Here is a 27,980-nt window from a genome sequence, read left to right as displayed (position 1 = left end):
TTGAGTAAGCTGATCTTTGCACCTAGAACTTGATTTTTTTTTCCAAACCCACATACTGCTTGCCTTTTAGATAGGCACAGAATTGCCACTTTTCTGTGCTCAGGAAGTCTGACCTCACTCTGTGAATTCTCAAAGGCAAATGAGCATGTCTTCGGGAAAGCCCAGACAATCTCGAGTCCCAGCACAGCCGGAGACTTCGATGACACATAGTATTATTGATGGGCCGGAGGAAATGGGCATTTGAGCTCATATCACCACCTGTGCCTGCTGCCGCTCAGGTTTCTGTCAAGACTTGAGTGTGAGCCCGGGAGATTGGAGAGGCACAGACAGGATACAGGTGTGGCTCCTTCATCCCACCTAGAGTCATGGTAGCTCATCCAGTCGGGTTCATTCTGCTCACAATTATAACTAGCTTCATGTTGTGAATCTCTTCTTCTACATCCCCCCAAAAAACCTAATCCAGCCGAGGTGCTGAGATTAGGAAATATCATGTCTATTTCTTTCCATGTTCAGAGGTAACCAAAGAAGCTAGTCTCCCTAACAAAAGGAGACCCCAGGAAGGAGAGATATCAAGGTGGGTGCTTCCTGTTGCCAAGCAGCGACAGCCATGTGAACTAATGTGGAGAGCCTGACCTCTCCCAAACCCCACACTAGATACTCAAATATACCAGCAATGTGCCTAGAGATGATTTATTTAGTCCACTTTGATCTTAAATACTGGAGAGGAGGGAAATCATTTTCCCTCTACCCTTTTGAGTTCTTAGCTGAGACTCCTATAATAAAAGACAAGTTAACATGAGCAAAACAAGCAGAAATTTTTTAATGTATATACCTCATGTATATGTGGGAGATACCCAGGGAAAAATCAGTAACTCCTCAGGTGGCTTTAGCGTTTAGTATTAAGTGCCATCCTGATAGAGAACAGGGAGGGAGGATATAGGTCTCTCAGGAGAGAGTAAATGATTTTAGGAAAGACCCATAGAAGGGCCCATGGAATAGATGAGAAGTATGATAGTTTGTGATGAAGTTTGTCTGGGTGTGGGGTTGACTTCTCTCTTGTGATGAGTCAAATCCTTCCTAGCTGAAGAAACTCCCAGGGAGGGGATTTATGACTATTAAGTTCCTTTTGGATTTTCTGTCTTAAGCAGATAAGAGAAGTTCAGAGAAAGCCTCTCCCTGCCTTTGCTGTTCTTCAAGTGCCCGCAGCTCAAAATAATCAACATACTGAAGCGGCATCTTTTGGGGTGGCATGTCCTGCTGCTCTTCAACAATAATACATAATGCTGGTACCTTCCCTAAAGAATGGCTAGATTTCATGTATTTTTTTTTATCCTTGTTAATTCCTTTTGGGTTCGAGATTGTTATTATGTTTACCTTTTTTTTTTCCTAAAAAAAGAAAAGGATCCTAGAGTTACATACTGTAATAGTTACAGATGCAAAGATAATGTGGGGATCTGCTTCAAAACAGGTAAGAGGTGGGAAGAGTGGGCAGAGGTATAAATGTAACAAAACTGGCTGTGAGTCATTCTTCTATCTACTTTGTATATGTCATAAAATTTCCATAGTAAGTGGCTAGAAATTTTTCTGATCACTCGTGAAAATATGTGGGTCCCTTTAACTACCCAGTCAGATATGATGTAAGTTAAGTATTAACCCTGAAAAGTAGACCAGTCTGAGTTTTCCTGCTGGAATCCGTGACCGACCTCCAAACGCCGCCACTCTTCCTCTTGTCAACACCACCTAGCTTCATTGGGCAAATAGAAAATACATACACTGCCCCAAGCTCCTTTACCCAGAATTTTCTTAAATGAAAAAAAAAAAAAAAAAAAAAAAAAAAAAGCCTGTGTTTTCTAAATTCTAGTTTCGTGTGACAGATAGCAGCTCTCTAACTGCAGCTCTGTAACACTTGCTGTGGGAGAGAGGACTTGGTGGGGAGGTGAGAAAGACAGGCTCGTACTAAGATGCTGAAATATGATAAACATCCCTTGTGAAGATGCCACTCCCAGAAACCACGCGTTGGACTACTGTTAACGAAGCAAGATCGTGGAACAGATTCTTCTTGAGCCTTACCTGTGTCATTTCAGAAGTGTGAAATGAGGAAAAGCAGTCTTGTTTCCTCCAGTGTCTTGGAATCTGCACTAAGCATCGCCCTTTACACTCTAAGCCCAGCAATGGCATGATGGCCCCTCCCAGCAGTAACAAGGAGCTCAGCTGGCCCTAATAAGGCAGACTCCACTACCTTTCACCCAGTTTTGTGGAAAGAAACAGTAAAGCTTCCTCAGTGGAAATGTTTCTTCTTTACCCACAGCCTTTACAGGATGGATCTGTCTGGTCTTTTTCTGGAAGTATTGGAAGGGCAGGCCACTGCTCTGCCAAAGCTGCCCCTGAATTGTTTAGTCTAAGTTTGCTAGAGCATGACCCAACCCCCAGTAGAAAACTTCTCTGGTCTTTCCCATGCCAGTCTTTGCAAGTCCAGGAATTCCAAGTGAAGTACATCCTTCCTGTTGTTATTTATACTATGCTGCCTGGTGTGGCCAAAAAAGGGCTCTGGGCTGGAAATCAGAATGACTGGCCTCTGGTGCTGGTTTAAGGAACATGAGATACTTAAGGGAAATGAAGGGAGCACCTTCCGCTCAGGATACAGAGGCGTGATAAGACCCAGACCCTGCCCTCCAGGGGCTCATGGTCTCAGGACGAGAAAGGCAAGTAAACAGTTCCAGACTGCAGAGGCCCTCTTGTACTCATCTTCAGCTTTATCCTGCAGGCAGTGGAGAACCAAAAGGACTTTAAGGGGTGGGGTTGGGACAATGATGTGAATATCATGTCATATTTGGGCTTTTCAAAGATCACAGGGCAAAGCGATTTTCCATATAGATGGAAGGAGGGGTGAGATGAAAGGAGGATGTCACAGACAACTCAAATGAGGTAGGGTAGGGAGGTGTAGTGGTCCAGGCAGGAGACCCTGAGGACCCTGGCTAAGCCAGTAACTGGGAAAGAACAGGAAGGAGCTAAAATCCATAGGTGCTGGTGTCTGATTGGATTTGGTGGGGAACAGTCTAAGAGAGAATAATGGAGGTTCCGTCACTCAGATGCTCATCTTAGTTTCTTTATTTGTAAAACAGATAACACCTTTCTTGTATACTTGCCTTGTAAAGTTGGCACGAGGGCCGGTATCGTGTGGGTGTGAATGCTCTTTGAGAACAGCAAAGCAAAGGTAAATGTCACCTGGAAAATCCAGTAGGAACGAGTGGCGAGGAAGAAGGAAGAAGCGAAGAACAGATGTTTTCCAAAGCAATGTATTTCCAGCACAGGTAGAGAAAATACATATTTGTTGTGTGAGAAATTAAGGACAGGAAGTAAGGATGTAAGATTTGTTAAAATCTATTTAGACATATTCCTTATTTCCTTGAAAGAGGTACTAATTGTGTATAAATTATATTCTGATTTTTCTGTCCTGTGCAAGTTAGTTGTCTTTAAAATACTTGGATGAACATTTCTCTTCAACAGCAGTGAGGAGTAATTAGTTCTACAATTGTTCCATATTTTGATATCTATAATAATTATGTGATTGTATTATATAAATAATATGGTATATTAGCATATGATATGTCATGATCTAAATATTGAATAATTCCATATTGTTGACAATATATGCAAAACACAGGCATAGTTTCCAGGGAGAAACAAATATAGATAAGAGACAGTTAATAGATTTACTTACATTAGTAGGTTACATTAACACTTTTCACCCTTACAACTTACAATAACTAAAAATGTACACTTTTTTATTTTTTTGCCTTAGGAAAGCATGAACTGTTCTTTTCTTAAATAAGTGTATCTAGTATGGAAGTGTGTTGTTTAAACCAAAGCCTTTTACAGGAAAACCATTTAGCATATAGATATTCTGTTTTTAAAAAGTGACAGTAATTTTATTCTCTAGGGGTTGAGTCCCATTAATTTTTTCATTAGAAAATAATCTGAGTTTTAATAATAGCATTTAAGCAGAGAAGTTTCATGTGTGCTAATGAGACCCATAACGTCCCATGCCCATTTTGGCCACTGCAAGAGATGTGGCATGAGTTTGGAAGCTGACTTCTGAGAAATTCCCAGGTGGCACAGCCCAGAGAAGAGCTTGAGCCGCCCTTATACACAGGCAATGAGATCAGAACACAGGAGACGGAGGAAGTAGTACTGCGAGTTTGAATGTGGGGAGACAAAGGAGAGAGGTTTCTGCAGCTCTCTGGTGCGATTTTGGACTCTTGTGGCAACTTTTAACTCTGCTGTGGTGCCCACATACCTTGGTCTTTTAGCTCTCTGGCTTTTGATCTTTTTTCCCCCCCATCCCTACATGGATGGGAAAAACAGAGTTCCAGGAAATGAAGGGTATAAGAGTAAAGAAAGCATTTTAGTCAGTACAGATCACAGCCAGGGTGGCAGGAGGCAGCTGTATCTCCCATGCTTCAAGTTCAAATGCCTCTTCCAACAGCTGAGGGCCAAATTAACACAGCTGGTCTCCATGGGGAAAGGGATGGGGGCGGGGGTGGGGGGGTGGGAGGTGGGGGGAGGTCTTCAAAATAAAAGCAAACATTCTCTCAAGTCAGCTTCTAAAGGGCTGGGGGTGGGGGGATGGGGGGTGGTGTGTGTGTGTGTGTGTGTGTAAGCCTTAAATGTTACTGTGCTATTAATAGGTAAAATATTCCCTTTAGGCTAAATACGTGCGTTTCTGGCATGATACATTCCCTCTCTCTTCAAATAAAAGTTATTATCATAGGTTTGGTAACAAAAGGAATGAAATTTAATTCAGGAGGAATTTGTATTAATACAAAGAAATGTTCTGCCCATGAAACTTACTAGTGATATCTGCCTCTAAGGTGACTCTGTCTCCTCCCTTTTCCTCTTTTCACTTGTACCTGGTCCTCATTCCTTCTCTTTTCTGAAAGAGCACCTCCAAATCGGGTCCTTCTGACATTCTCTTCCAGTACCCATCTCTCAGATCACATACAGTTCTTTTCTCAGGAGTATCATTTTCATAAAGCTGTACCTTGTCTCAGAAAACAATGGCAGCGCCCTGTTTTTCTGTGATACATTCGGAATCCTCTGCTCAACTACACCCTTCTTTCTCCATCCTTATAATTCTGCTCACCATTCAGGTTCTTTTTATCTTTTCTTTTTTTTTTTTTTAACCTCTCAGGTTCTTATACTACAAACACCTTTTTGGCATTCCAGATATACAAATTGGTTGTTTTTTTCCTCCTTCTTTGTACATTGTAACTTTTTATGACTTTTGCTTAAAGTCCTCATCCTCCCATTTTCTTACGATTTTTGGTCTTCTATTCCTTTTAAATAGGGTTCCAAATTGATATTCTCTGTGATGGACCCCCACTTAATTCTGAAAAATCCAAATGCAGGCATTAACATTTTTTCGTTGTTCTGGGTTTCCATGGAGTTGATATAACAGTGGGTTTTGTTTTTCATGCGTTTAATTTCTTCATTTCAACTGTAAACCTATGGAGAACAGGAATAGTCCTTAGATGTTTGTTCTTCCCTTCTTCCTTACTATGTTCAGGGGGTAGTAGGTTCAAAAACTATATGTATGGCTATTTGTCATGGGTATGGGATCTCTTTCATGCAGAGGTGCTTAAAAATAGAACAGATTCCCATTTGAAATTTTTAGTTGTGGCGCTACCCAAAGCTAGGTGAAAGAACTTCTTCATTATTCTTAAATTCTAGGGTTCTTGCTGTGGGCAATAGGCACAGTGGTGAATTTGACCAGTTGCAAGTCCAGTTTATGCAAACGGCTTTGCTTCATCATTCAGAGTTGTCTTTAATGCCATATGGCTGTTTCGATTTATCACGTGGCATTTCCCTCTTCTATAGTATCTCCCCAAAAATATGTTCTCAGTGACCCGATTGCTCTTCACAATCTAGGTTTTAATTTATAGCTATTTCTAAAGTAGCTGAGGTACTTTTCAGTCGTATTTGATATTTTGAATATGTGCCATGATAACTGAAGATTTGTTAATATTATACTTTCTCTAAATATTTTTTCCTGGATTTCCTGCCCTTTTTATTCTTTTGCATTCCTATCTTTCTGTTTTGGTAAGTTTCTTATTCTACTTTTAAAATCTAGTTCTTCTTCAAACACATCCTTCAGGCCAAGAGCCTTAATCAAGTAGATGTCCTCTAATTTATCTTAGATAAAGGAAAAACGGCTTATTCTGATATTGAGCAATTGCTTGTTAAAAAAAAAAAATGAGTGGAGACAGAAATATAAAAAATATATTTAAAGTCCCTGCCCCTGAGAAGATTATATTCAGGTTTCAAGGAGATATATTAAACACATATTTTTAGAAACTTTGTTAACACTGAGCAATGTAACATAGCAAATGCTATTTGCCTACTGAGGCTGTAAATAACAAAAAGGAACTCACATCAGCAGCATCAATCTACCCTTCTTTGAAACTAGAAGAGTTAATTACTGCCTTTCACATGTTGAGACAGAATGTAAGCCCAAAGCTTTTTTTAAATGCTGATTGTTGTCCTGTGCCGCATATATTCTCAAAGTTGTCTGGTCAACAAGGGTTAATTGCACAATTTCTTACATCCAAACATTGGAAGTAAAGAGATGGGAGCCAGTATCAAAAGGATATACAACTGGACATGTCCTGGGCTGGAACAGTGGGTGTTGTGGGTAGTTAGGAAGGAGCAGAGAGGATATTCCAGGTTAGAAGATCCACGAGCCAGGCACAGAGGGAGGGTGGAGCATGATGTAAGTGAGGCTGTGGTGAGGAGACCAACAAGGCTGGAATGGAGAATTCATGTTGAAAAGTAGAGGAAACTGCCAGACTTGGAGGGTCTTGGCTCATCTCCAGATGCTTGTGATGCTCAGTAAAAAACCATTGTTGGTCCTTGAGCAGTGGCATGACATAATGGAGGCGGTGTCTTGGGAGGATGAATCGGGCATTGATGATGTTCCAGCAGACTTGGAGAGGGAGACCCTGGAGCTCATTGCCGTGTGTTCCCGGGGTTGAAGGGAAAGCTGTTCTCCACCGTTGACTTCATCTTAAAGCAGTGACAAAAGCCCTTGTGGAGTGTGTTTTCAAAAACGTAAGTTAGTTTGAGTTGGGTTTCTCAGCATTAGAATTCTGACATTTAAACACTTTTGAGGGTTATGTGAGTTGCATTAGGCTTTGAAAGTAAAGCAGTGACTTAGGGCAACAGAATTGGGAGTAGATATAAAGGTGAGAATGAAGCACATGATTGTTCATGGAACAGTGACTTGTCTGTCCATTTTACGAGCACAGAGGGGAGCTCTGGAAGACCAGGTTGGAGGTGCTGGGGCCAGTTGGTGGCCTATGCTAAGCCATTCCTCCAGCCCTGGCATTGCAGCTGAACTCTAGGTATTCCTCTTTGCTATGGCAACATATTTAGGCCTCAGCAAAAATAGTATCCATCGGGCAGAACCCTTCCTCTGCAAAGTCAGATATTCTTTTTGTTGTTCTTTTGGGCTTTTTGGTTTTTTAGATACAGTTTTCCACCTGCTGACAACGTGCCTGTCTTATCTAAAATTAGATTCGTAAAATCCCTCCCACCAAACTACATTTCCTCCTGTGTTCCCTGTAACTGCTGGTGGCAAATTATTCTCTCCATCCCCCAGATAACCTTGGGGCTGACTTGGATACTCCTCTCCATCGCTTGCCCTCCGCACTCCTGGGTTATCTATCTCTGGATTCTCTCTCCAGTGCAGTCTCTGTTTCCTGCCTTGATACTCGCGACCCCCCCCCCCATTCTGCCTGCAGCCTCCACATCCCCCTCTATCTCTGGATTCTCTCTCCAGTGCAGTCTCTGTTTCCTGCCTTGATACTCGCGACCCCCCCCCCATTCTGCCTGCAGCCTCCACATCCCCCCCCCCACCATTCTTGTACAGGCATTCGAGTGTAATCCTCCAGAAGCACACATCGCATCAGGCCCCTCATGATGGATGTGTGGGAAAAGGTGGGCACTTTAATATCCCATTGTTTTCATTACTTCTGTTTAAAAATCTTGAGTTAGTCCCTACTGCCAACCAAATGATGCCTAAAAGCAGCCCTCTGTCGTTAGGACTCAAACTTCTCAACAACCCAATTTCTGCTTTTTCCTGCTCGCTGTGCTCCAGGAAAAAAAAGTGCCGGATTTCCTTGTATGTGTGCGTCTGCATGTTGTCACTTCTGCCTTTCCTTGTTTTTTTTTCACGCTTCCTTGGTATCTGCACAAGTCCACATTATTTGTCCCCAGCACAAATGTCAGTGCTTTCCCAGTAAGCTTTGCACACACGCAGTGTTTCTTTGGGTAAAGAGGTGGCACAGGTGACTGCAGTGGGGTTTAGAACTCTTATTCATTTGATTTTTTTTCCATCCAAAGGATCTGTTTCGTTTTTATTCTATAGGACAAATGGAAATATCATTCACACTTCTGGTTTCTGGTACTGAAATGTATTTCTGACAGTTACACTTGTCTGCTAAATTGGAAAGGACATACCATCCTACCCTCACAGGGTCATGCTTATTTCCTCCACAAAGCTTCCCTGATTCTGCTCTTTACAAGTAAAGGAGATTTCTGGATTTCCAAGGCACTACCTTTATGGCAGATATCCCTTACAGCCTTTTTTATGCTTTATACATGTGATAAACTAAAATTCCCAATAAAGGCTAAGTCCCTTGAGAGTACGACATCTGGAGTTATCTTTTATACATAGTAGGAACTCGAATATTTCAAGACAGTAAATCCACCTATTTTTATGATCTACTCTGTATTTTATATCTTCTCTATGAGGATATTAATATTTTATGTTTATCAAAATAATATAGTGCATTGAAATTTATTATGAACTCAATTCCACCTCTCCCATTGTCCGAGTAGTTTTTAACTGTACCCGATTTTCGTTGTAGTGGTTACTTCATCATCTGTAAAAATGTATGCATCCCGCTTTCCTTGCTTACTAATTTTAACCCTATCTCTCAACCTCCTGTTTTGATGGAACGTAAGCATCAGCTTACACTAACTCCCCGCCTCCCGCTCTCCTCACTCCCTGTTTTACACAGGCACATCACTCTTTCCAGTTACTGTTTCCACACATGTCTATCTTTGAGTAATAAATACATCAACCTAAATCTTGTTAAATCATTCGGACTCCCCACTTTTTGGGTAAGAAATTAGTAGCCTGTGCTCTTCTTTCCCCTTTTCATATTTTTTTCCTTGAATAATAGCTTTTTTTTTTTTTTTTTTTTGGTTTAGAACTCTTATTCGTTTGATGTAGAAATGCCTGGCTTAAACCTGTATTGATTTTCCTCCTCAATTTTTTTCTTTTCGTATTACTGTACCTTGATGCCATCTTCCAACCCTTTGGTTAAGTACTCAGGTCTCATTGAGAAGGTAACATTTGAGTCAAAAAAAAAGAAGAGGGAGAGAGTCACATGGCTATGTGGAGAGTAGAGCAGGAGTCCCCAACCATTTTGGCACCACGGAATGATGCTCCTATGAGAATCTAATGCCTGATGATCTGAGGTGGAGCTGAGGTGGTGATGCTAGCGCTGGGGAGCGGCTGCAAACACAGATGGAACTTTGCACCGCTCACCCCCCTGCTGTGTGGCCCAGTTCCTAACAGGCCACAGACAGTATTGGTCCACAGCCTGGAGGTTGGGGACCCCTGAGGTAGAGCATTCCAGACAGAGGGAACAGCCAGTGCACGGGTTTTATCATGGGAGCATGGAGTGCAAGAAACAGATCAGAGATCAGGAGAGATGGACAGGGCAGGTCTTTATAGGCCGTTAAGGGTTTGGTCTCAGAGCTGAGAAGTCCAGGGAGGTTTCCTTTTCCATGATATTGCAATCTGTTTTATGAGTCCTGTCTTCTCTCTCTAAAAAAACAATTGAAGCTTTTGGGGTTTTGTTTTTCTTGTTTTGAGTTTTCTGTTCTCTGAAGTCAGTTTCCTAAGAATTTTACTTTCTTTTTCGTCACTCTTTCCTTACTCTTTTAAGACTTCAGATTTTCCTCAAAGGTTTGTCAGTCCTTTCTTGTCATTTGTACTGAAGAATGAGGGATGGAGTGGGGAAACAAAAAATTAAGGACTAGAGTGGCCTTTGAGGAACATGCATAGGGAGTTGGCACTTGGTCTGGACACTTCCTCATTCAAAATGAAAGGACGAGAAGGGATTTACTGTAGGGCTCTACCTTCTGTACTAAATACCTGATTTTATGCACCTGAGTTGTTCAGTTTTTAATTGACAACCCCTCTGATATTTTCCCCACATGGACTAAGTGCCTGACTGCCTGCCATTTGGGTCTGAGGATAGGGGTTGGGGGCAGGAGTAGGCAGGGGACTTTAAGATTTCTCACCCACATATCTTTAATCTGATGTTTACGTCAACTTCTCATATCCTCCTCTTACAGCACCTCACTGGACTCTGACAAAGAGACCACTCTTCCTTTGATGGTCATGTTCTCAACTACGGCTTCCTCCACTTTGCTACATGAGTTAATATTGTACTTTACATTTTAGTTTCCATTTTCCAGAAATTTTGGGAAGTCACTCTTCTGTTAATGGTTTCCCTCCACTGTTGTAGCAGAATTATTACTTCTTTTATAAATACTCATTCTAACTGGCCTCAGAAAGGAGAGGCAAACAGTTGTGCTCCATCTTGAACTAGAAGCCTGTCGTGTTTCATTATAGGTTTTTCTGAAACCAAAGAATACTGTTTTTGGCATTTCTGTTTTTTATCTACCAGTAAACCTATCAAGGAAAAAAAAGTCAATTCATCATTAACATTTTAACTCACGCTAACCCCTAATGTCTGGTCAACTTTTATAAATGTTTAAAATCAGTTATTTTAAAAAGTCAATTCTAGAATATTGCCAATAATTGGATATGCAGTTATGATAAGAACTGTTTTCCCTAAATGTTTCAATCAACAACCCACTAGAAAAATTGGCAAAATGTACAGACAGCTAATTCAAAAAGCAAGAAAAAAAAAAATTTCAATGTATGAAAATACACTCAACCTTATTCATAAGGAGAGAGATATAAATATCAAAACTGTCATGGGATTTTTTTTTTACCCCTCACATTTGCAAAGATCAAAAAGTTTAATAATAGACATCATTAAAATTATTATTGTTTTCCTGTGTGCCAGATACTCTACTAGGCACTTTGAATTTATACTCTGCTAGGCACTTTGAATTTTTTTAAGTTTAACACGTTATTGAGAATGAGTAATCGCTGCTAGATATTTTGGGCGTGGGTCACAAACCTTCTACTGAGGGCAATTTAGCAATAACTGTAAAACTTTTAAATTATGTACATTTTGACACAGCATTTCCATTCCCAGGAAATTATCCTATGACTATATCCTATGGATATATTCACACACAAAATAACCATACAAGGACATTTGTTGCAGTGTTGCTCGTATTTGTAATAAGACTGAAATCTGCCTAAATGCCCCTCAATAGGTAACTGCTACGTTATAATTCATCCATTGCAGTGGAACTCTACATGGTCATTAAAAATGAGGAAACTGTGTACTGATAGAGAAAGAATACCAAGATACAGTAAGTTTTAAAAAAAAGACCAAAGTATAGATTAGTGTGCTATCATTTATGCTTTCAAAGTACACTCATATGAACACAGATTCTCCCTAAAAGGACACACAGAAACTGGGAACAACAGTAGATACCTCAGGAGAGAAACGGGGCCCCTATGAAACAGGGGTAGATGGGAGATTTGTTTTGCCATTTGCAACTTTTGAATTGTGTATTTGTGCTTCTAGCACCTGTTCAGAAATAAATGTGTAGGTAGATAAAGAATAAAATTTAAAGTTTCTAGACAAAGATATATTAGAGTCATAAATGAAAGGCTGTTCTTCCTGACTTAAAATCTAGTGTGGGAGAATGAGCTTTGCAGGAGGAGAGGCCATGGGGGCTTGAGGAGGTCCTGGTCTCCATCACTAACTCCTGCACCTTCCGCACCCCATTCTGCTTCCTTGTTCTGGTTAACGTGATGTCTGTACTGTGGCTGCTGCCCAGCAGTCCCCAGGGCTCTCCTCTGTCCCTGCAGCCCACGTCTTTGCTTCCCAACCACTGCTGCCCTTGCCTGCCAGCCATGGAGCCACCCCGCAGGCAGCGCCCCCAACACAGGGTCAGTGCGGCCCCAGGTCTGGGCGAGTGCACACACAGCCCAGCTTTCAGCACAGGGTTTCGGCAAACTGTTTTCACAGACCTGGCCTGAATCACAGCAGTCCCATTTCCAGATTTTATGCTATGGAGAGCCTCTGGTGAAACGTATCCTATCTTCAAGTCACTTCTAAACCTCTGTTGGTCAAGATGTGGCTATAGGAAATGGTGATCAGGTATTTTTTTTTTTTTAATATAGTAGGTGTACAACTACCCTCCCCCATACTACCGTAAGGGAGTTAGTGACATTTATGTCTTAAATTAATTTAACTTAAAGGTAGACTCAAACATAGGGTTTGCCGCTGTAATTAGAAAGGAACACAGTTCCTAGACTGAACTACAGTGAGGCATTTGTTTTCATTTACGTGAGGTGCAACTTGAAATCATCATTCTGACCCCATATAAGAATTCTAATTCCGAATGCTTGTGAAACATGAATCAAGCTGTTAGCAGACTAATGGAGTCTGGGAATTGACAAATATTGCACTGTTGATGGGGACTGTCCTACCCGTTTCTTAAGTTGTATAACAGTGTGTGGCAGTGTCTTATTGAAACCAGCACTTCATAGCCGGTAATAAAAATGCTGCCCCCTAATAGGTAAAGTCACATTTGGTTGGTATAAACATGACTGTGTGGCCCATTGCTCCAAAATTCCTACTGAAATGCTTTCAGGGCCCACAACTGATGCTTAAATTGGGTCAGAGAGGGAGAACAGATAACCTACGATGGCCAAGTGAAGGTCAGTCCTGTGTTCCCAGGATCTTCTGCTGCTGCTGTGAATACTTTCAACTATCACTCACTTATTTCTCTCACCCAACTCTGAGCATCCTGCTCTGACAGGATGTTTACAATAACTTAAAAAAAAAATTTTTTTAAACGCTTACAGTACCCGGTTTTCCTAGGTGGTCTCCCATCCAAGTACTAACCAGGCCTGACCCTGCTTAGCTTCCGAGATCAGATGAGATCAGGCGCATTCAGGGTGGACAATAACATTTATTGAAAGAGGGGGATTGCTTTTTTGTTTTGTTTTGGCTTTTTGTTGTTGACTCTTTTAGTCAGTGCACCAGAAAGGGCCTTGTCTTCTTTAAAAAAAAAATCATTTTCATGATTTCAATGAGACCTGTTATTTCATCTGTCTTGTCAGTTGCACTGACAGTAACTTTAAAGTTACTGAGAGGCCTTGAGGAGACCTTCCATTTCCCCTCCCACACTCTGCTCCGGGAACACAGGCCAGTGCCCTCGGAATCCTGCATAGTTTCAATCTGCGGCTAACAATACCCCCAATTAAGGGTGCTTGTGGAGTAATCTCTCCTGTGGTAGGAACTAACTTGCTTGAGTTTCTGTAGCATCTTTAAGTAAACAAAAACCTAATGTTGAATTGGCCCATAAATGAATTTCACTTCCTCTTTGAGATACTACAGAATTAATCCCACATCATTCAACACATTTAAATGACCACTGTGAGCATAATGCTGAGCTAAGTGAGGTGGAAAAAAACTGAGGTTCCTTGCTTTTAAGGAATTTAGTCTAATAGTTGGAAAAGTAAGCCATTTGGGAGGAACAGGTAACTGTACAAGGTGTTCATTGATTCGGGGCCCAGTGGGTTGGAAAGCCAGCAGCAGCAGAGCCGGGACTCCTGGGTCCGGAGGCTCTGTGGAGCCCGTGCCCCTGGAGAGGGCCGTCAGGGAGAGAAGCTGTGCTGGAGGCCAGATGCTAGGGGAAGGGAAAGCGGCGTGGAGCTCTCCAGAGAGAAGCCATTTTAAACAGACCCGTGCGTTCTGTCATTGAGACCTTGCCCGGGGGGGTTGGTACAGAGGCGTGCACTGCATCTTTTCAGTGCTAAGCTGGGGGCCTGGAATTGGGACTGCCACGCATGCTAAAGTACTCGGCACCCTGCGCTGCGTAAAAGCGCTAGGCCGGCGAGGGGCAAGGAGGGCTGAAATGCAGGCGAACTTCACTTCCTTGCATCTTGGCACAGGGCTATTGCTGCGCAAAGCAAGGGGCACCTTACCTTATCCCTGCCAGGCCATGGGTCAGTGGGGCTACATCCACACAGAGGGCCACCTCTTGGTGAATGCTTCTTCGTGGGAGTGGCCCTTTCTAAGCACGCAAAGGTGCCGTGCAGGACAACTGCCCTGCCTCTGAGTCTCAATCTGACCCTGCCTAAAATGCAATAAATATTTGAATGAATGCTGAGTTGAATTAGTGAAGTTTCGCACACACTTAAAGAGGGACACGAGTGGTTTTCTGCTTGGTGCTTTTGAAGAACAGGAGTGCTGTGTGTATCTTGGGTGGATAGGAGGGGAAAGCGGAGGTATGCTAGTGGCCGCTTAACAGTTCTATAATTTTTTGAGTCCAAAAATTAAACCTGATTCTTTGGAACCAAAGTAGTGCTTTCCTACTAATATTTCAAGGCTTTTCATGGACCTTTCGTCACACAATGCAGTTCAGTTATGAACTGAGCCCTTTGATTATACAGAAGTGCTCTAAGTACTTTGAGAACTGAAGACGTAGAGGGTTGGACCTCTGTCTTCAAATATTTATCTTAGGAAAGGAGGAATGCTAACTACAAAATGAGAGCATCAGCGATCGTAGTGATTGTTAACGGATACCTTGTCAGAGATCCTTGGTCTTGATCTTGACACCACCATAGGACTCCTAGTGTGGGCTGGAATTTTCATGTGCTGTTCAGAGTGGTAAGTGAGCAACCACAAAGCTTAAACTAACCAATAATATTTCCTGCCTACACATTTATTTGCAGATGAAGGTACCGAAGGTGTGGTAAATTAGAATTGAAATTAGCTAAGCTATCATAGCAATGCTACGCCTTACAATGATCTCCCTTTATGCTTGGCCACTGTGGAGTTCTCACATTCTCAGAAGCATGTTTTATGAGTTCTTTGCTATGCAGGCTGACCAAGGAAGGTCTGATACATGTGTAACACCTGTATTCTCCCTTACCTTGTCCCTTCCTCTCCCTCTTCCCCCATTGGAGGTGGTTTCCTCTGTTCCTGAGGCTGAGGGAACCCCCGTGTCCACCACAGTGGTCGACCTCCATCCGTGGTGGTTCAGTGTACAGACCCTCTTGACTGACTTTCCCCTCTTCCCTCTTTACCAAGGTCAGACCTAGTTTTCCAAAAGCTTATTGATCATGATTATATACCAGCTCTATCCTAGACCCTGTAGACCCTGTGGTCAGTATAAAAACCTGTAAGATTCCCACCCCACCTTGGAGCTTTCTCACTGAATTGCTAATAAGGGGGCTAAGTGGATAGATAGGTGGTTGGGAGTGATGGATGAGTGGGGGGATGGCAAGAAAAGGAGTGGGGGAGAGAAAGAGGGAGGGAGAGGGGAGAGGAGGGAGAGGGAGAAGACACTTGTGTACACAAAGGCTCACAGATGGACAGACCTGAATTTGAATCCCAAGTCATGCAGCTAGTGCTGCAAACTTTGCCAAGGTACTTAGTATCTGAGAGTCTCAGATTCCACATCTATAAACTAGGGATAACAATGCCTACCTAGGCCAGGTGGTTGTGCAGATGACAGAGGTAACCCGCTTAGAGAGGTGGATCTTGGTTAAAATAATAGCAACCCAAAGTGAGACCTAGGCAACTACAACAAAAGGTGATAAGTGACATAAGAGAAGTGCAAACAAAGGGCGTGGGGGTTCCCAGCACGAAGGCTCACACCTGGCTGAAGGCACGTGAGTGAGTATGCGTGGGGGCCCTCCCAGCCTCCAGGGCTCAGTAGGGCAGGACAGAGCCCACTGGGAGCAGACCTGGGAGCCAGCAGGTCCCGGCAAAGTCGGATATTTACCTGCTGAAGCCTGCTGAGAGGGGTTAGAATGGAGATTTGGAAGAGGCACAGCTGTCCAAGTGGACCTCAGCCTGTCTGTGGGGATTGAAGACCATTCCACTCTCCAGAAAGCCAGGCGACTCATTGTTTTTCTGTCCACCTCCCTGTGGATGTCGAAGGTGAAGCGTTTTTCTTTCTTCTCCAGCTCAGAGGCTGAGAATGGTGTGGAGGAGAAAAGGAAGGCCTGCAGGTCGCCAACAGCCCAGTCTCCGACCCCATCCAGTGAGGCTGAGTCCCCAGACCAGAAGAGAATCATCTGCCTGCGGTGAGTCCTCAACTCACTCTGTTCATTTCGCCCTCTTGGGGAGAAGGGGTTCCTGGGAGGATCTGGTGTTTCTAGTTTTGTGGTAGTTGTTAAAAGAGGGAGGATCTGCTATAGGCAAATAACACCCCTGAGAAAGAAGTGGAGTGTTTTTCCTTGAAATCCAAATGGTGGTGCTTGCCTTCCTCGCTCTTCTCTTCCTAGAAGCATCTTTTTCTCCTTTTCGCCTTAGTCTTCTGCAAAATGTCTTCCTCTTTCGTAAAGCACTGATTTTGCAAACCGATAAAGCCAAGGTGGCTCTCTCTTTGCCTTAGATTTATAAAACACCTAGAAAGGCTGGCCTGGTTCCTGACCAGGCCTGCCCAGGTTGGAATGCCTGCTCAGCCTCTGGGTGTGCACACCTGCTGCCTCATTCTCCTGGCTGCCACCAAAAAGAGCAGCAGGGAACCCTGTCTGGGATTCCTGGGCAGGGTGTGCATGTCTCAGGGGGACGCCCATTTCCTGGGGCCAGTGCTGGGGCCACAGTTTGGTTGCAGGGCTGTGGAGGGGGCAGGCAGCTTTGAGATGCGGAGCTGCGGTCCCCATCACTCTTGATGGCACCAATTATGTGCTTTCTTCCACATGGAAGGGAGAAGTAGGAACTTAAGAGTGGCCTTTTTGCCCTTAAAAGAGGGTGGTTAAACCAGGGGTCACATTGGGGTACCGTGGCCATTGATGTATAGGGCTGGAGGAGCGATTGCTCTCCTCTCCGTTGTTAGAGCTGTCAGAACAGCTGCTGTCTGTGTCTTTTTGGCCTCTGCTAAAGGATGATCAAATAACTCCTGCTTTCCCTTCCCTCCCGGCTACCCAGCCCACACCTTCTCTCCAAATCTATACTTCATGCAAGATCAAGCGTAAGTCTTCCCTCTTCTCCCAGATATGCCTCGCTTGCAATTATCTCATCTTTTCTGAATGCCTGTTTTGACATCTCACTTTTAATCATGTTTTCTCTAGCCGTTTCCTGTCATAGCATCCTGTGTCACTCACCAAATGAGTCTCTCTGCAGAGGCACAAAGCATGTTGTTTCTTATATCTTTCACCACCATTGACTGGCTACCTCAGGCACTTTTAAAACACTGTTGGTTTGACTCCAACTTCCCCAGGCTTTAGATGAGAATAATACACTCATCGTCAGGGCATGCTTGTTAAACTTTATAGGGCATATGATCTATATAGTTGCAAAGAGCCCAGCACTTGTTTTAATGCTTAATGCTCTGTTCTCGCTGTCTGGAAATTCTTAATTTTTGAGTAAGGGGACTCACATTTTCATTTTGCACTGGGCTTCTGGTCCTGCTCATAGTCACTCGTGGGAAGTGAGAATAATGCAGTTGAAAAGACACGAAGAAATCGATGCCGTGAAAATATGCACCCCTACCCCCCACTACCACCAAGGCCAGTGCTCTGCAGACGAGCGCCTTCTGCCTGTGCCTCTTGAGGTTATCAAGGGTACAGCTGCCCTACGGGTCACATTTGCAGTTCTTCAAAGGGTCTGATCATTGCCTTGACAATTCCATTCACATTTATTAATTTGAATCAGTAGAGTTGATAAATTCCAGTTAGTGGATAATAGAAATAATAGGTAATTTCACATTTGAAAAAATAACTCTATTTCAGGTAGAGCACAAATGTTTACTCATAATTTTTTTTAAAAGTAGTCCCTAGAATTCTAAAAATATTTATGTCTGTGAATAGGTTCAGTAGCCAGTGCCTGAATCCAGATCAATGTACGTTGAATTGCTGAGAGATATTTCACCTGTGGTTTGAGCATCACAGACTCGAACCGTTGGCGCTAAGAGGGGCCTAAGACATGTTACAGGCCATCTTTTCACAGCTGAGAAAGCCAGAGCCGAATGTCTAACTTAAGTCATTTCTGTCACTGTCACACCCATATACTACCTAAATTACTTGGTTCTTTTTAAATTGGCTTTGAGCCAAATTTTTTTTAACTGAGCTGCCTACTTGGAATCATGTTGTGAAATCGTAGATTTCATGTGCCATTTTCCCCAATAAACAAAACATCTACACATAACTGTATCATCTAACTTGTTCGTATATCTACCTCTAAAATTCCTACATGCATTCCACTTTGAAAGGACTGTGTTGAGCTGTCAGGTTGAAGTATGTGCAAACTCACAAGTCTAATAAAATGGATAACCAGGACTAGAATCACCTCAGAAAGGAATTGCCCTTGAGAAAACAAAGGAAGACTCGGCTTCCAAACGTGTTCTTTTTGTCCTGGTTTCACTCATACTATTTTCCTACTCTGGGCTATTTTGTACCTCTTTTCCTCATACCCAATTCCTTCTCATCCTGTTAGACCCATGTCTTAAACCCGCATTATGCCATTGGTCTCCTCCTGTCTTTCCTCCTCTTCAATTTATTGTCTCTATACTGCCTCCTAACACCTATAATATGTATTGTTTTTGGTGCTAAATCATGTACTGCCTCTCTAAGAAGTTTTGTTTTTATTTTTATTGAGGTATAATTAATATATAACATTATGTTAGTTTCAGGTGTACCGTATTATTCAGTATGTGTCTACATTACGAAATGCTCACCACAATAAGTCTTTAGTTAACATCCGTCCCCATACATAGCTGTCAAAATTTATTTCTTGCAATAGGGACTTAAAAAGTTGTTTGATGTGCACAGGCTCCTTAAGGACAAAGACTATATATCTCGTGTGTCCCAAGGCATTTAACACAATGCCCCCACTGAATTAACACTAGTTAAATTTAATAGATTTCTGAAATAAATATATTCTTTGAACTATAGCTGCAATTTTGTTTCATAATTTGCCTCCCGTGCTCTTCATACTGATTAAAATACTTTTGAAATGATATCATTATATTCATTAGATTTACTTTTTTTTCTGTGGGTTACCATTGCTTAGTTTGAGATAGCTTGCTGAAATCATCCTAGTCCAACAACATGCACTATGTAAATGCCTGTAGAGGATTGAGTGATTATTGAGATCTAGAAGAGAAAAGCGAATGCCAAATTTCCTTGTGAGATGGCATCACAGTCAAGATTTATTACAGTAAAATTAATGAGTAGCATAAAAAATTTATTCTATAGACTCCCTGGATTTTCTTTCCTCAGGTCAAAATCCAGTTTTGATGGTGCCTCTTTAGGAAATGATAAGAATGACTCTAAAACAGAAAGCAAAAATGACTCTAAGACTGAAAGGAAAAAGTCTTCGTCTTCCAGCCAGGTAAGGTGGGAATGAGATGTATATTGTCTCAGAGGGTGGCAGAAGCTTTAAAGCCAACGGGAGGAAAGAACCTAAGTACGCAGCTTCCTGCTGGTCAGGACTAACACAGGCATAGATTTTAGAGAATCTAGAAAAAAGGACAGGCTGCAACTCCTTCAGTCAATTTTTCATCAATATTATATTTCACAACCGACCTTTCAACACATGAGTGGTAGTGAGCTCCACACTGTGACCCCTAACTCTGACGAGTGCCCGGAGGCACCCCTAGCAGAGACCAGCCCAAAGTCATGTGCTCGTCTGATAATGAGCCAAGACCAGGAGAGGCGTGACATCCTTGCATCAAAATGAAGGAGTCCAGTAAGGCACCTGAGTGAAGAAAAAGCCACTTAGCTGCTCACAGGAGGAAAACCAGGGAACAGGGTCGTGATTCTCCTTCAGAAGTAATTTTGGTTCTGCTCGAAACTATACCCAGATAGTTAACAAAGCCCAGTTCTGTGTCCTAATAAAGTGTGACAAACTTATTGGGCCAACAGTTTGGGGGCTTTTTGATACTTCTCTAAATACTTGAGTATGTGTCTTCTAAGAACTGTTACAAAACACTGTTGGCACACCCAAGAAATTTAACTAAATAGTAAATATAAAACTATATTACTAATATAAAATCCATTTTCAAATTTTCACAATTATCCAGTAGCACATGTCCTTTATAAAGGTTTTTAGTTTCCCCCTCTCTAACATCTGACATCCAATCAAGAGCCGGGTATCTTATTTACTTGTCACATTGCTTTTAATTTCAGTCAGTCCCACTACCTTCTTTTTAAACCTCTTATTGCATTGACATTGTTGAAGAGTCCATGGCCTGGGCCATTTTAAAATCAAATGTACAACCAAAGCTCACTGTAGCCACTACAAACAAAATCTCAGCAAAGCCCCAATAGAACACTTTGCTTTAATCGTGATAACTCTCTGGATGCAAAGTGTACTCTTAGGGAGCAGCCTGAGGTACCCTACTTTATATGAGATGTTTATCTGTAAAATCGCTGACTTGAGGGGACCATCTGTTATCTGCACGACCTGTCTGAAGCTCTTGTTTATGGCAATATTAGGACCATTTTTGCCATTGTGACCACACCTAGTTTGGATAATAAAACATCAAGGGCCTACTTGTGGTACCTGTTTTGCACGTAAGACTTTCATCAAAAGCATCCTATCAGGCAGAGCGTTCCTGTGGAAGGGGGACCTAGCTCTACCTCTTAGTAGCTGCGTAGTGCCAGTTAAGTCATTCAGTGTCCCTGAGGCACAGTGCCCTGATCCATGGAGTGGGGACATCAGATCCTAGGTTATTGTGGGGGTGGTGTTTGTGAAAACATTTTATAAACTGTGAAGTGAGGTCTGTATGTTGTTGTTGTTGTCACATTACAGAATAGATGCCTTGAAGATAAAGTGATTTGTAGCATTTCAGACTGTAGACCTTCTGCCACCCTGGAGAGAAATCCTACTTGTCTTGACAGCCATCTCTCCCTGTGAAAGCTAAGGAAATAAATGCCCTCGTAACAATAATAGTGTTATGACAGTACCAGGTAGTAGGTCCTTCAGCTGTATGTCCCGTGTAAGCCTATGGCATCCCACTGAGGCGGGTACCGTTTTTGCCTTCTGGCACAAAAGAAGAAACTGAGTCCCAGAGAGGATAAATGATTAGACCACAATCACATACCAAAGGGGTGTAGCCAAAACTTAAACTCAGGTTTATCTGATTACAGGGTTTTTAACCACTGTGCTCTTCTGAGAGTACTCAGCATATGTCTTTAGTGCCCTGGCACCTTCCCTGGTGAGCTTCCTTAGAGTTTCACCTCATTTCCAGTTTGGGACATCCTTGTCCAGCCACCTCAGTGAAAGGCTGACCACCAGCTGCATCGTGATCATAGATGTACATCCAGCCAGCAGGCCACTGATCTCGTTGGGAAAGGAAACCTTTGTGCCCTGCCTTCCGCTGGTTTTCACTGAAGGGCTGTGTTGAAGACTATAAGAACAGAGAGGTGGAATTCTTGAAGATACTGTGTTAAGGGAGGGAAAATGGGTTCTGCAACTTAACTTGAAGTTAAAATTTGTGATGTTTCAAAAAACCTGAGAGCAGTGATGTTTGTGTTTTGTTCTCACTGCAGTACAAGGCAAATATGCACTTTCACAAGTTGTTTATTGACGTCCCGACAGAGGAACCACTGAGGCAAAGTAAGTTCTGACCTGTTTGACTTTTTAAGCTATATATTTGAAAAGATGCTCATAGGTCTTGTGGGAAGAAAGGAGGCATGGTCTGGGGACTGAATCACTGAGGGGTACAGGTTTCTAAGAGTCACGATGTAACAATAATGCCAGCTTCACTCGGCTCTCACCAAACACCTTGAAGTTACCTGGGTAGAATGGGAAACTGGATTTTTCTACTACATGATATCATGTAGTAGAATCCAAGTGATTCTAGATGATTCCAAGATGATTCTAGAATGATATTCTCACCTTCCAGATTCACTACTGAAGTGTGGTGTTTGAATTGTCCTGAGATGTAGGATAATAAGACTGAAGCAAGAAAGGCCACTAAAAGAAGGCTAAAAGGAAACACAGACTAGGTGGACAGACCTGTGTTGACACCTGCTCTATGCAGTGTGCGATGAGCACACCTAAACCTGTAGCCCAGCACGCCACTTAGGTGCGTGCTCTGCCCCGTGTGGTTCTTCAGGGGCCCAGGATTCCGTCCTAACCTCTCTCCATAGACAGGGTTAAGGCGAGATGCTGGATTCCAGCCATGACCTCCAAACAGGAAGGTGTGGGTCACATGCTCTTCCTTAGTCAGGCCATCTATTTCAAAAGGAGTCATTAGTGACAGTCCCAAGGAAGGAGGCCTGGGCTGGAGTGCTAACATTAGCAGGGTGACACGCCTTCCTAAATAGAGGAGACTTTTGAAACACTGTTTTTGAACTCTCATTTGCAATCACAGACTTGGCCTTTTTCTTTGGATTTTTATGCTAAAGTTTGTAAGACTGAATGAAAAAAAAAAAAAAAAAAACCGCTTGTGTCCATACTTTTATTCCACTAAAGACGACTGAAAAAGAGGTGATAGATCTTTTGAGTATGTGAGTTTGTTATCTTTGCCCATCCCTCAGTCACCAACATATGTACAGAATTTTCGTTTTGAATGTAAATTCTAAATGATGTTATTTATACCTGTATATACTTCTCCAGGTTTCACCTGTGCTCTACAGAAAGAGATATTATACCAAGGGAAGCTCTTTGTATCAGAAAACTGGATTTGTTTTCATTCCAAAGTCTTTGGAAAAGATACTAAGGTTGGTATTTTTTTTAATTTTTTAAAAAGAAAGCTAACCCTGAACTTTATTACATATTATTTTAACTGTAATATTTATAAATATTTGTATCATTATTATACCCTTATAACAAATTTCCTTTACAGTAGCTCTAAATATTACAGACTCTAAATACCTCTAGATGACTCTGACTTCCCTTTTATCCCTAAATAGCACTCTCGGTAATTTCCTTATATACACATATTTCTCCCACAACCTTGCTCTAATCCTTTTTACCCAGACGTCACCAGAGAACTCTCTTGAGGTTCTCATATGAAAAATGTGTCATAGTTTCAAAGATGTACATTAAACCTAAAATGATTTTTTAAAGAAAACTGATTTTTGTAGTGTTCATACCAGTGACCATCAGACATCTAGAAAAACAGGCCTATTGATAAGCTGCTTCTTAGAGCTTACTTTGTATCATCACCAGCAGGAAAAGTGGGGGAGAGCCATATACCCACAATCCCCAGTGGACACTGATTAACATCTTTCATTCTCCTGAAATACAGATCTTGGGGAGCAGGGGCCCAAGACACCTTGAGCCATTAGAAGAATAGCCTAAAGGAATTAGCACTGTTCTTCTAAAAGAGCACTTGGGACTGTGGCCTAAGAAGGGAAAAGATAATTTCGTCCTATTGACATTCTTCCCCTTTGAGCTGCGCTGTCACATGGCAGTTCATTCAGGATGCCAGAATAAAGAGTCAGAGACACACCTTCTTGGGTTTGTTTTCAAGCATTCTGATTCATGATTACAAGTTAGCAGCTTTTGTATTCATGAAGTAGTTAATTAAAAATTATTTGTTTTGAGTGGTAGGTGTTTCCTTGAAATATTTAAATATTCTCCCTAAAGCCACTGGCAATTTTATAAAGACCTCTTAGCAAATAAAATGGAAATTCTTTATTTTGTTGCTATTGAGTCAGCAGACTAGCATTCTATTTTTAGGTCAAACATGCTATTTTTATATTGTTCCTTTACTGTATAATGTTTATATAAAACATTTTTATTCACAGTATTATCTCTATGGTACAAAGCAATATTAGGCAGTGTTCTACTGTATTTCTAGCATTATGAGAACTTGTTCATGGAGTGGCAAAGGGGATTGGAAAGTATTGAGCTTCATTTCAATATTATAAAGATAATTCTCAGGAATTCAGAGTCAACACCTCTGACCAAAGCAGCAGGGTTTGAAGACATTAGTGAACAAAGAGTTGGTCTTTGTTAAGGGATGGGGGAATTCACAAAGCCAGTATGTGCAGCACCAGCTAATGTGATTCTAGCCATGGTTTCAAAATCCTACTTCTACCTAAGAGAGAACTGACAAAAAAAAAAAAAAAAAAAGGTAAAAGGAGTGACCCTGGTTTTTAAAGACATAACACGCTGGGATTGCTTTTGTATGTGCTGTATCTAAGAGACAAGAGATTGAAAATCAGCAGGGATGGGAACGTAAGAGCCATGGTAGCAACTTGTACATTTCTTCCCCACTAAGGATGGTGTCAAGGGGATTGGGGCTTCGGCTCTGTGGCAGAATGTCCTCACTGCCAGCAGGCCTTGGTCTAAGATCCAGTAAGAACTAAAGGCAGCTGAACAGTTTACTCTAGGAAGGGGAATTTTCTAAGCACTCTACCCTGAAAAAATATTAATAAAGTGTAGCCTTAATTTAATCAGGACCTTTTAGTCATCCCCTTGGCATTTTCAGATGCTAGTAAAATTATATGTGTGCATCACATTCCATCTAGGCTCAAACTGAAAAATGACTTCTGCTTTATTTCTCAAATGTTATCTAGTTGTCGTTTTATAGTCAGGAAGCAGTTGATTAAAAACCTCTGAAGGGTGTTCCATACCTTAGATTATGAAAAACAATCCACATATATAGCCTCTTTTCACTGTTTGTGTTGCTGCTCAGAAACAAAATTAGATTCATTTTTATATCCTCGGTCTTGGTAGATCTTAAATTCTTTTTTTCCCAAAGTTATCTGAACTTAAAACTTCTAAAATCTCCCCCACACTTCAGAATTTTTATGGGTAGAGTTCTTTGGCAAAATAGTTTTTAGAAAATGTCTAATTTAAATCAGCCCCTCCTTCTTCCTTTCTGGAACTTTTGAGGGGCAGTAAAATAATTATATTTTCTAAACCTAAATATGAATGCAGATATTCAAAATTAAAAGCCCATGTTTCTTCCTTCAACTGGCAGTACTAACATAAGGCCTTCTCTTCTCCACTGGCCTTGTTGATCTTTTTCAGAATATATACTGTATTTTTACAAAATACATGTTCAAGTGAATGTGTGTGCTCATGGAGGGATTCTGGTCATTTTCTTTTTATCATGGGAGTGATGTGATCCATTTTTCTTTGAGACTAAACCTGGTTGAAGTGATATATAAAAGTATCAGGAACATCTACTATTGTTCGTGGCATCTTGTAGTACACTGTATGAAAAAGAACCTACATATTAGATCAGACTGGTTCACTTTCCATCTTTGTAACTTATTATACTTATGACCTTGAGCAAGTCATGTTACCTTTGTAAACAGATGTCCTTATCTCTTAGTCTGCTTTATAAGATTGTCATAATTAAATGACATTCTCATCTGGTAAATAGGTATTAATAATGGTAAGTGCTATAATTGTCTTCATCATTTTTCTTTATTTGACCCAGAAAAGAAGTAAAGAATTTAGAGTTCTTGTATTTCACTCATCCTCTTTATATGAGACAAATGAGGGATGACACTTTTATTGAGTACTAGACATTTTCCATATAGTATCTCTTTAATCCACAGAAAATCCCTGGCAGTAAGACTATCTCCATTTTACAAATCAAGAAACCGAGGCCTGGAAAGCATAGCTCTTAAGGTTTAGTAGATCATATAGATAGTAAATTAACTCAGCTGGGAATTTAAGTCGTCCCAGATTTCTTTCCAATAAGGTTTTATTACACTGGTGCTCTTGAGCGGTTTTCCCACCCACATGTGCCTAAAGCCAGGGGAGAGGGTATATGGGGATCAGCCTGCAGTGGATGACCACAGCGCCTCTTCAGAGACGTGGGCGTATCTTTAAAATGAATGTAAATCATTCGTTCTGTTCCCCACCAATCCCGCCAGTGGAAGTGGTGGTCCAGGTTTACCCCCTGGCTTTGTAAACAGGCCCTGAAGGAGCTCGGTGATGCACCCATGTTGTTCTTTAAGACTCCTTTTGCTTCGTGGATCTTGGAGACCCAGCTGCTCGGTTTGATTTCTTCGAAACTGTATTTTACTTTTCCTTTAACATGAAGATTTGAAGTGCCATTTTGTGAAGCCTTAAGCAGCATGTTAACGCAGTGATTCTGTTTCAGATCTCGATTCCGGCTTTCTCGGTAACCCTCATAAAGAAAACCAAAACCGCCCTTCTCGTGCCAAATGCCCTGATTATAGCGACAGTCACAGACAGGGTGAGTACGCGGCATGGCCAGCACTTCTTGCTTTGTCCTGCTCTGGTCTCCATCGCCTTACGGGCCCCTCGCCGAGGACTAAGACCCTGAATCGTAAATGTTATGTCCCACAAGGAATCAGGAAATATGCTCTAAGACCGACTTTGAAAACCTAACCCAAACATTTGTGTAGTGTTGTTTCCCCTCACAAGATGATTTATTCTAATTGTTGCCAATTTTAAATTTATGTTTCCTGCTAACTTAATTATACTTTCTTGACCAAGGTCAAAAAAGTAAAATTCTTTCTCTGCTTCCCTTTCCCCAACATCTGTCGGGTCAGGCTAAACTAATAGGTTCGATTTCTTTAACATTATTTAAAACCACCACTGTCACCACTTTGTTGAAGTGAGGCAGGGTGATACCGGGGAGGCCCCGAGGTGGGAGTGGCTAGCCTCCCCACAACCGCAGTTGGGACCTTCCCAAAGCCATCTGAAATCTATACATACAGCCCATGCTTGCCATGCAGGCGCAGCTTCGGGACCCTGCCCCGCCTGCTTCTGGGTTGCCTTAACTGTTCGTCTTCTATACAGGAGCTCGTAAACTGCTCTTGACTGCCAGGCGACCCCAGATATGTGCAGCCAGAAATGTTTGCTCTGAGAGCAGTGTTATTTCAGCTTGGGGAGGGAGTTGTAATAGTTTGGCGACTCATATCTCACTTGAAATTATTTTTTTAATATTTTACCTCCTATTTCTATGAAGGCATAAAAGCCACATTTCATTTCTAATCATACTGGATAACTTGAAGAGGGAAGAAGGGGAAAAGAGAGATAAAAGAGGCTATTTTGATGAGCTGGGAAATAAGTTAATACCTATTTTTGAAAACTTTTTTAGAAATACTGATGGCTAATAAACACCAAGTACTTCTCACCAGGCATATGCTAAATACTTCGTGTTTTCACATTATTCCACACTACTACCCTATAAGAGGTAGTAAGTATTGTTAAGAAAATGGAAGCTATAAGGGATTAAGTAAGCAATTCTCCAGTGTCACCTACTTAGTGTCAGAGCCAAGATTTGCAACTGAATGCGTCTAATGCCAGAACCCGGAATGTTAACTACTTTGGAATATAACACTTGGAAATCATAGCAAGTTCTCTGTCGGTGAGTCAGAGGAGTGGTCACAGACTTTGGAAAAGGGAGTCTGCAAAGATTCTGTCGCTCAAATAGATAGATGGTTAAAGAGTGAGTTTTTATATCTTCTCAACATACTGTTTATGGTAAAATCATTTTCCCTGATGTCATTGGTCTCCAAATTACTTGTCTAGCTCTGATTGTACTCTTTTCCCATAACTTACTTATAAGCATACACTCCAAAAATCTCCATATTTGTACAAGAAAGAATCTGGAAGTGGCTTGAAAAAGAACAAGCCTCTTAGAGCTACTGGGAAATTTTCGATGGAAATCTAGGTCAGAGCAGAGAATGCTGACCCTCAGGAATTGTTAAATACCTTTTAAGAAGGGAGAGAGCCTTTAAAGAGGACCTAGCAAATAAATATCACTAGCCTTTTTTTTCATGTCCAGGCCTTTTCCTACCTGTGCTTATTTAGGGCACCATTATCAGGGTATTGGAGCCTTCATTT

At 41.7% G+C, this 27,980-nt stretch overlaps 1 protein-coding gene and 1 pseudogene across 11 annotated transcripts in view; one reads left to right on the top strand and one right to left on the bottom strand.

Annotated features, from left to right (window-relative positions):
- GRAMD2B (GRAM domain containing 2B) overlaps window positions 1-27,980 on the top strand; it is a 113,841-nt gene that overhangs the window by 72,739 nt on the left and 13,122 nt on the right. For 10 of the 11 annotated variants that reach the window (XR_004952430.1, XM_016121927.2, XM_016121924.2 and 7 more), the window contains 5 exons: window positions 16,208-16,327; window positions 19,466-19,577; window positions 21,740-21,806; window positions 22,812-22,915; window positions 26,266-26,361. Coding sequence is in view for 10 of the 11 variants with exons in the window: in XM_016121927.2 (XP_015977413.2) it covers window positions 16,208-16,327; window positions 19,466-19,577; window positions 21,740-21,806; window positions 22,812-22,915; window positions 26,266-26,361 (499 nt within the window). In the remaining variant the exon portion in view is untranslated. Of the gene's footprint in view, window positions 1-16,207; window positions 16,328-17,174; window positions 17,218-19,465; window positions 19,578-21,739; window positions 21,807-22,811; window positions 22,916-26,265; window positions 26,362-27,980 lie in introns of all 11 variants that reach the window. The other variant, XM_016121929.2, reaches the window with a different exon arrangement.
- LOC118607476 lies at window positions 13,085-13,199 on the bottom strand (annotated as a pseudogene).

This window comes from Rousettus aegyptiacus, unplaced genomic scaffold (genome assembly GCF_014176215.1).
Source record: "Rousettus aegyptiacus isolate mRouAeg1 unplaced genomic scaffold, mRouAeg1.p scaffold_m13_p_8, whole genome shotgun sequence".
NCBI classification, from domain to species: Eukaryota; Metazoa; Chordata; class Mammalia; order Chiroptera; family Pteropodidae; genus Rousettus; species Rousettus aegyptiacus.
The sequence above is the reverse complement of the archived record's forward strand: the minus strand, read 5'-3'. Positions and strand labels throughout refer to the sequence as shown.